At 43.4% G+C, this 9,764-nt stretch overlaps 1 protein-coding gene across 3 annotated transcripts; it reads left to right on the forward strand.

Moving 5' to 3' along the window:
- The first annotated feature begins 405 nt into the window (after positions 1-405).
- On the forward strand, positions 406-8,897 carry LOC109763522 (uncharacterized). Of its 3 annotated transcripts, XM_073510490.1 has the most exons (6): positions 409-1,601; positions 2,286-2,931; positions 3,651-5,058; positions 5,145-5,241; positions 5,382-6,143; positions 8,326-8,897. In XM_073510490.1, exons 1-6 carry the CDS (start codon positions 701-703, stop codon positions 8,334-8,336), a joined length of 3,825 nt encoding a protein of 1,274 aa, XP_073366591.1. In that variant the 5' UTR covers positions 409-700; the 3' UTR covers positions 8,337-8,897. The 3 variants fall into 3 exon arrangements, with proteins under 3 accessions (XP_020177957.1, XP_073366591.1, XP_073366590.1); XM_020322368.4 differs by lacking the exon at positions 8,326-8,897 and having other exon boundaries at positions 406-1,601; positions 5,145-5,237; positions 5,378-6,246; XM_073510489.1 differs by lacking the exon at positions 8,326-8,897 and having other exon boundaries at positions 5,382-6,246.
- Positions 8,898-9,764: the final 867 nt, after the last annotated feature.

Below are 9,764 nucleotides of genomic sequence, written 5' to 3' on the forward strand. Positions count from 1 at the left end.
AATTTCCGGATTTATCATGTTGTTTGTCACGTAGTACAGTGAAATATTTCAAGAGATTTACTGATGTCGTTGGGTGTTTGTACGAGGGATGCCTTTCTTTTCTCCGTTACAACGCATGGGTATGTTTACTAGTCATGATAAGATGCTCGACCCTTTCTTTCTTTATTTAATTCTATATATACCATCTACTCATTAATATTGTCTAGTGACACACATAATAACAATACTCCCGGTACACGCATGGCTTTACGCCGGCCGGATTCGACTCGATTTCGTGGTACGGACATTCGACTACCGAAGGACCCGCGGGCGACGTGCATCGACTCTCGTGTCCAATCCCGCCCCGGCGGCCCCCTACCGGCCGCACGCGAGCAACCACCCGGGCCAACGAGACGAACGCACCGCACCACACCAAACCCCCTCCAAATCCAAAGCCGAACGAAACAAAACTGAGCCATTTTCTCCACGCACGAACTCGTCGTCGCCGCCGCCTCCACTCCTCCCACCCTGTTTCCCCACCACACCAAAACCCTAGCCGCCCAGGGGCCAGGGTCCACTCTCTTCCCTCCCCTTCCCCGCCGCCACGACGGCCGCCTAGATCCCCTGGATCTCGCGCGCCCTAGGGTTCCGGCTTCCCTCGCATCCTCGCCGCCGCCCCGAGCGCGGTGCGATTCGAGGCGGGGTTCTGGCTGGCGCCACCATGCCCCGGAGCTCGCGCCACAGGTCGTCGCACCGGTCGCACAGGCGTGGCGGCTCGGCGGAGCGGTCAGAGTCCGAGGGCGAGGATGCTGGCGCCCCTGGCCCGCAGGAGGAGGCCCCGGCCGTGGCTAGGGTTCCGCGAGATCCCGAGCCAGAGAGGCGCAGGTCGTCGTCGGCCAAGGAGCTGGTGAGCTCGGGGAACGGCTACTCGGAGCACGGGAAGAAGAGGAAGGATAGGGTCGAGGAGACGGTGGTGGATGTGGTCAGCGACAGGTGGAACAGCGGCGTGTGCGAGGATCACTTGGTCGAGAAGAGGTCTAAGAGTGAGGTGTTTGGGCCCGTCGATGTGGAGAAGCAGGCGGAGAAGCCCAAGGCTTCAGGGGATGAGCCCAAGAGGTCAAGCAGACGGACGGCGGGATCGGATGGGAGGGCTGAGGAGGTTGTGTCCAAGAGTGACTCCGGGAAGCGGCGGTCGGAGAAGGAGAAGGAGAAGGACCCAGGGAGGAGGGAGAGTAGTGGGCAGCATAAGGATGACAGAGATAGGGATAGGGAGAGAGATAGAGAAAAGGAGAGGGAAAGGGAGAAAGAATGGGAGAGACTGAAGGAGAGAGAGAGGGAAAGGGGCCGGGACAGAGAGAGGGAGAAGGAGAAGGAAAGAGAACGGGAGAAGGAGAAGGAGAGAGAACGGGAGAGGGAGCGGGATAAGGAGCGTGACAGGGAACGAGAGCGGGAGCGTGACAGGGAACGGGAGCGTGAGAGGCAAAAGGATAGGGAGAGGGACAAGAAAGACTATGATTCCAAGCATGAGAAGTATGAAGATGGCAGTGCCAGGAAGAATGGCTCCAAGACTAGTAGAGGGGAGGATGAGGGTTACTCATACAAGAGACACATAGAGATCAATGGTAAGGTAACCCTTGTTTGAAGTGTTCCTGACAATGCTGATAATATTCCAGCTACCTGTGCTACTGTTTAGTTATGCATGCTTTAATTTGCATAACACAGTACTTAGTTTGATACTCTGACTGCATTTGGACTTGTGCTGCTTTCCTCCACCACCATTTTAATCATATAACGAATATTAGTGGCCCCATAAGATGAGAAGTGTTGAACTTTACTGTTTCGTCTCTACTTGGTTGCAAAGAGTCCATTTTTCAATCAGTCTTTGTTTTTTCTTGTGCTTTGATTCCATACATCGTACCTATTTGGTTAACCAAACTGCTGAAAAAAAACCCTGTCCTACCATAGAAATTTAATAACGTTATTATCATTGGATATTAGCATTGGAGAGCTGATTTGAGATTTCCTTAGCATACTGATAATCTTATTATATTCATATGATTAAACTTTGCCTTGCTCATATGCTGATCTTCTGGAACTTATGCGAGTAGCTTTTATATTTTTTCTGTAATCATATTTTTCTACATCTGGTCTAGCATTTTTGGAACGGGTGTGAAGTTATGAACAAATTACCAATCTAGTTAATTTACTTGTTCTGTTTGTTCCTTCCCGCCCGCCTCTACATGTTTTTTATTGTTTCATAATATTCTTCCTTATGTTGGTTTCTAAAGTGCACATTTTTTAAACAGATACTCCAGCTAAAGAGAGACACAGTAACCCCGATAGGGATAGGGAGACTGATAAACACAGCCGACGAAAAGACGACTCGGAAGACAAAGATAAGTGGCCAATTGACAATAGAGACAGTGATGACAGGAAGACTCTGTCCAGGTATGATCATGGGAAGGTTAGGAGCTCTAAGGAACAAAGGTTTGATGATGAGAAGTATAAACAGAAGTACAAGGATGATTATGAAAGGGATAAGAGACAGCAAGATGACAAGTGTTTGGATGAGTGCATGATCCGAGATCATGGAAGTGACAGGGTTGATTACAAGAGCACAAAAGATGGGCACCGAATTTCAGAGGGCCATTACAGAAAAGATATAGTTCAAGACGGTGATCGTTATGATGAGTATGGCAGTAGGTACAAGGAAAATAGAGGTAGAAAAAGACTTCCTGAGGAAAATGATGACCATTATGATCTGAAAACTCCAAGCGCACGGGAGCAACGTGGAAATTTGGAAAAATCTTCAGGCAGTGGGCGACTCGATTCTCTGATTGAGAGAGCAAGGTCTGAACATAGACATCAAGAAAATGTTGATTCTAGTCCGAGTAAAGTCCATGCAAGAACTTCGCCTGGCTCAAATCCTCATCATGAAAAAGATCCAAGCTGGTAACATTTCTTCTTTATCATTCGTCATACGAAAAGTCTGTAGTAGATTAGAAGACTTAAGCTTTGTACTGTATCTTCTCTTGTTGTTGGAGATATCATGTTCCACTTTAGCATCATAACTAATCTAAATAGCGAGGTGATATGTCTTTGTCATGTATAATTATAGATATCATTTAAATTTAACCATGCAAATTTTGGCATGCTTATTGATGTCATATATAGGTTTATTGAGTAAGTGTATATCACTCAATCGAGGGCTGTAAGGTTTCTACATGGATTTGGTTGCTGATTAGCAGCATTAGCGACTTGGCATCTCAGAGTGAGATAATCCCTACAACAGTGTGTTAGGTAAATATTGGTCATGAATGTGCAGGTAGGAGTATGAGTAAAAGTGTTTATTGCGGTTATTGATGGTTAGAAATGCATAAATGCAAATGGAAGAACTTGCATGGAGTGGTATTTATCAATTTGTGTATTTCAGAGAAAAAGCATATTGTAGTTTTGACTGTTTGTATATGTGTTGCACATTTGCCTATCAGAAGGTAAATACTTGTAGGAATCCTTGTATTGTGATCTTTGCTCTAGTTTTTTTTTTCTGGTTGATAAATAGTCTTAGAAATTCATGACTAATAAAACAATCTGATGCAGTTCATGATGCCTACATTTCTCTTTGATGCTTGCTTCTTCTAAAGTTGAACTGACCAATCAATTATCTGCAGGCATGGATCTAAACTGGCAGATAATACAAAGAGAGAGATACAATATGATGAAAGAAGTATTCGACCAAGGACATCCTCAGGGAGAGAGCGAACACCTGCTTCTAGACTGCGTGACAGGGATACAGACAATTGGTCTTCGGAAAGGCTGAAACAAAAGGATGATCTCCAGTCACGTGACATACCATTGGAAATTTCTACATCGTCACAATATGATCGAACACCAAGGAAAGATACACATCCTTCACCAAAACAGCTATCTGATAAATCTCCATCTTCAAACGACCAAAGGTTTTCAGGTAGGCTTAGCAGTGGCCGTAGTCTTGATAACAAAGGGGAAAGGAGCAACCTGACTAAATATAGAGATCGGGATGGTGATTTATCCTTAGAACGGTCACTTCATCAAGATCGAACACCATCTAAAATTCCATACAGAGAATCAACACCCTCTGCATCATCCATAAGCAGAGGTGGGCATTTTTCAGGCACTTCTCCAAATCGTCCACTGCTGCCACCTGCGAGGCACAGAGATGATTCTTCCTTCTTGGGTTCACATGATGATGACCGTAGACCGCAAAGTGGAGATAGGAGGTTCCACGGCCATCAGAAGAGGAATGATATGAATTCTGGACGCGGCCATGGGCATGCCTGGAATAATGCACCGAGCTGGCCATCTCAAGTTGCAAATGGTTTTGTCCCCATGCAGCATGGTGCTCCTGGATTTCACCCACCTGTACATCAGTTTCACCCCCCACCTATGTTTAACCTTAGGCCCCAAATGAAGTTGAGCCAAACTGGAGTTTCATATCCTATGCATGACACAGTTGACAGGTTTTCGCCCCACATTCGCCCATTTGGGTGGCCTAATCCGCTCGATGAATCATTACCCCCTCACCTACAAGTTTGGAATGGGGGCACTGGTGTATTTGGTGGTGAACCTTATATGTATGGCAGGCAAGAATGGGATCAGAACAAGCTGCATGTTGGCAGCAGAGGGTGGGAGGCAACTGGTGATGCATTGAAGGGACAAAATGAATTGCCTGACACTGAATTTCCTGTTGCTAAAAAGGAGCTTGACTCTTTAGCAACCCCTGTTTTTGAGTCTTCAGGTGGACAATGCAATCTTAATCCTTATGAGCAGAAAGAAGCAAACCATTTGATTTCAGAAAAACATGAAGCAAAGGGTGATGTAAGTGCTGTAAAAAGTTCTGATGCTCCCAGGGGAACAACACTCGTGGCCTCCATGTTGTCAAGCAACGGTACTGCAGTATTTTCTAGAAACTATTTATCGAGAGTTAGTGTGTCGCATGATCTTGTTGAGTCGGAGTTGTACAAAAGGTGCACATCTCTGCTGGGAGGCTTGGGCATAGCAAATGGTGGCCCTGATGTTGTTTGGAATGGCTCTATTCAGGTATTACAGTGCCTATTTTGATGTATCTGTTTACTCTAATATGGTTTTCCTATTTTCTCACTATGGCTTTTGCTTGTTTTTCTCAGAAGAATGGAAATGCTGGAAAGATAAGTAGAGAACAGGGAAGCCCCAATCTGTTGGGTTTATTTTATCTGAAGAACAACGATGCAACTTTTCAGGCAAGTTAATCCAATCTACTCTTGAAGATTATTCAATTCTGTTTTTTAATCCAGTAATTCATTTTTATGTTACTTGTATATACAGTCTTTAACTATCATTTTTTTGATATGGGTGTTAACATTTTTTTTTACCATAACAGAGAGCTATGGCTCTTCACAAGAATCAGACAGAGAGAGCTGTGGCTCCTACCCAAGCGCAAACTGATGGGAAAATGGACTTAACACAAGAGAATAATGAGGACACAGAAATGCTTGACCGTACTCCACTGAAGGAATTGACGGTGAGTAACCCTGTCTTGCACCACCGTACTGGCATTATTGAAGGGCCACCTGCAACTACAGAATCTGGTGATGTGGATTCACCTCCAGCAATCACAGAATCTGGTGATGTGAATGCACCTCGAGCAATCACAGAATCTGGCGATGTGGATGCACCTCCAGTAATCACAGAATCTGGTGACACGGAGATGGTGGCACCTCCTATAACCGCACGTCCTGATGAAGATATGGAGGTGGCCGCCTCTCCATCAATCACAGAACCTGATAAAAACATGGAGGATGTGCCACCGCCTGCAGTTGCCGTACCCGCAGATGGCCCAGCAGATGGTGCAACAGGATTAATCATAGAACATATTGATGGCTCGCAGGAGGCTCCTTCAGCAAATGAAGAACCAGGTGATACTGTAGAGGTTATGCCTCCAGCGTTCACAGAACAATCTGGCCAAGTCAAGGATGATCCTCCTTCTGTGGCTACTCCTAACAGTGGAGAGGCTGTCTCCATGCATGCAGCAGTTGAAAAAGATATGGATGAGGTTACTGATGACAGCCCTGGGGATGGTGAAGTGAATGCATCTAACTTTGTTTCGGAGTTGGATGTTGTTGCAAGTGGCGCTCAGGATTGTGAAGGTGTGTTGGTGGAGGGTAGCTTAAATTTAAGCCGGATACCTAATTCTCCAGAAAGTACACATTGAAACACCTTTTATTTCATTTTTAATTCCTTATTCTCCGAGGGGTTTGTGCCTTCCGCCTGGAGTTATTTTGAGTTGCGTCGGTTTTTATATACCACCCATTGTTTTTTCCGTCTAGTGCAGTGTTTGCCGGTGGGCTGGCTTGCTGGTGTGAGCTTAACGTGCCGGTGGGGGATCCAGGGGCTGCTGGTGGGGCATTTGTCGCGTTCTTGCGCTACAGTTGTCCTTTCAGCATTGTTCCATGTCTTTCCGCGTGCACGTGCTACTAACCTTAGGCATGCGCTTTCAATTTCATCATGGAGAAAAATTTAAAATTACTGCCAATTCCGCTACGTTGCTTGTCAATATTTGTTTGTAGGCTAGTATAGTCTACGCATTGCAACGCTTAGCCTGAAATAAAGGTTAATTTTTTTATACTTGCACCCTTAGATTCATGATGCAAGTAGTTTTACAGTTTGTGCCTCGAAAACATTTTTCAGTTGCACTATATTGTAGGAAGTTGATAACGTGGACAATATCACAACAGTGCCACTCCCTCCATTCTTAAATACAAGCCTTTTTAGATATTTCAATATAGACTACATACGGAGCAAAATGAGTAAATCTACACTCTAAAGGGCGTCTATATGCATCCATTTGTAGTCGGTGAAATCTCTAAAAGGACTTATATTTAGAAATGGAGGGAGTGATGCATATAGTGTAGATTTACTCATTTTGCTTCGTATGTAGTCATTTGTTGAAATCTCTAGAAAAACAAATATTTATGAACGAAGGGAGTAAGAAATAATACTTGATATCACTTCTCAGAAGAAAAACATAGAAAGAATTTCTACTTTCCTACAAGTCTTAGGTATATTTTGTACTTTGCTGCAATTTTTAGGCTGGGTATTTGGGTGCAGTTGATTCACATGCAATTTAGTCTTTTTTTTTTGTCAAATTGGACTCCTATGTCCTTGGGGCTCGATCCATTAATATAAATTATTGGGTTAACAAAATTTTCAAAAAAAATTATTGGGTTAACAAGTGAAAAATAAAAAATGGTGGCACAACGACCGCACCACAGCCCACAGGGCGCCCCGTATACCCACAGATGCCACCAATGAAGAAAACACTGTCGAGGTTAGGCTTGTACTCCTTCCGAGCATTTAGATCACTAATGTAGTGTTCGTACTCCCTCCGAAAAGAAATATAAAAGCGTTTAGAACGAATATAAAAGCGTTTAAATCGTTAAAGTAGTGTTCTAAACGCTTTTATATTTCTTTACAAGAAGTACAATGCAAAGTGCTTAGGGAGATGTTTCGTACAATAAATCAAGTACTTTTTGAGCACTAGTGCTTACAAATAAACACCGGTGCTTAAAAAACTGGTTTATCTAGACATTTTATCCAAGCACCTTGCATTATAGAAGCCCTTACTATCGTCACTTATCGTGATCGTGAGCGACCAACAAAAGAAACCCTCGTTGCGACAAACACATGAGATCCCTCACGGCCCATGCTTACTATTCTGTCAAACCCTTTTAGAAAACACTATTCTGTCAAATACGTCGACGATTGGGCAGCTCTGACTTTATTCGTAAGCCTCGAGCGAGAGATACGCACTTTACATCGACAAAGCATGACACCACTGCAAGGCATTGTTTTTTTTAATAAGGGGAGGCACCAAAGGCAATTTACATGAAGGATTCAAAAATCATTTACATTTAGATTGCTTAGATTTGAGACCATTGGATATTGAACATCTCTGTACATTGAGCTACTACATCTTGCTATTGTACTCACACTCCGATTAATCCACTTTTCTAAAAATCTATATTCGATTCGAGTGGATTGACAATAATTCAAAATATATTATGATATGAGTTTTTTTATTTCATAATCATTTATAGTTTTATTTTTTTAAAGATAAAGAACCTATATTATAATATGGGCTATGTGATTAATGATTTGCTATGTCAGTATCTATACATGTTTATTAAATGTATAAAGTATAAAACCCCTCTTTCTTTAATTTAGAATTGAGTCTCTGCAGCTATCCTTTTCCTTTGTATTTTGGTTAGAGAGCCCCTTTGTTTTCTCAAAACATGAATTTGACTCACTATTGCCCTTTTTTAATTCCAGGGTTTCTGTAAATTTTGATCAAGCCTATAAACATTGGATGCACAAGTTTGTGCTTCCCTATTAAGGTTTCTAGGGATATGAAGCGCCTGAGTATGAACTGGAGAAGTTGTAGCAAAGAAACTTGCTAGTTGACCTCTAATTTCCCAATGCCCTGGGAAGAGAAGAGATCCCTTGAATTTGGAGCCTGGGCAAGGGTGATGCTCTCTGTGAAGAAAGTGATGGTCAAGCTTTGAATCTGGGACACCACCTGCGCTACAAACGGGAGTGCCATCACCTCAGCTTGCAAAGGAGAAGATATTTTGCTCCCAGTAACCCAAATGGGGATGCTTACTTTGACTCCTGCATTTTCAAACAATATACAAACTCCTACACCTGTTGTGTTGACACCCGCTGAAGCTATGCTTGCATTGTTTGTCCATGCAACATCCGAAAAAACCTTGCAACCTGTTGTTTGCATCTCCCCTGCATTCTTGAATTGTTGCAAATTGCTTTGGGATCTCAGTTGTGCTGATTAAGGCAATTGTATTGTTGTATTTGGTCTTCTTGGTAGGCCAACTCTTGATTCTTTAAAATGGGTTGCATTATTTGATGGATCTAGAAGGGAGTAGTGTTTTTCCTGCCAAAGAGGGTGTCATTCCTGGCTTTCCAGATACACCACAAAAATGTCATGGTATTAAGGAGCGAAGCATGTGGGTGATTTGAATTGAGAAGAGCCTGATAATATTCTTGATGTTAGCAAGGGTATGAGAAAGGGTTTCAGAATTGATATACCAATGTTCAGAGATCCAAGCGACCTTGGCAAAAGGACATGTAAAGAACAGGTGCATATCATCTTCTGGCTGGTCACATCTAATGCATCCCTTTTTAACATGCCCGGTCACATCTAATGCATTCCTTTTGAATATGAAAGGAGTATTTTCCTGCTCTCATACCTGTTGGGATTGCTTTTCTCAAGAGTCTCCAAGTAAACACTTGCACCTTGGGCACCATGGCCTTTTCTTGCCGTTACCTGTTTTAGTAGCTGCTTGGTTTCCCGCGTCACCTATCTAGGCATGGGTGCTCCCTGCTTCTGCATGTCTTGTAAGCATGCCCTATGGGCTGTTTTGCAGGTACATTTCCTAGAGGGGTGAAGTTTCCAACAAAGAATCTTTGCACCTTCCTGTTGGATTATTGGAATCTTCATAATGGTATTAACTACCTGGTGGCCAAAAATAAAGAAGATGAAATACATTCCAAGCTTTCTAATTTTATGACCACAAGCCCCTAACCCGAGATGGATAAACATAATGCCCTGGCTGGATTTGCAAATGGTCATAAATAGAATGCTAGTAGGGGAACCAGGGAGGAGTTTCCATGAAGAATCTGATAACTCACATTTGCTTGAAGAATGAGCCCTACCTTGAGGACGGAGGCCCAATTTCCTGTTTTTGGGATGTTGG

This window comes from Aegilops tauschii, chromosome 3 (assembly GCF_002575655.3).
Source record: "Aegilops tauschii subsp. strangulata cultivar AL8/78 chromosome 3, Aet v6.0, whole genome shotgun sequence".
In the NCBI taxonomy this organism is placed as follows: domain Eukaryota; kingdom Viridiplantae; phylum Streptophyta; class Magnoliopsida; order Poales; family Poaceae; genus Aegilops; species Aegilops tauschii.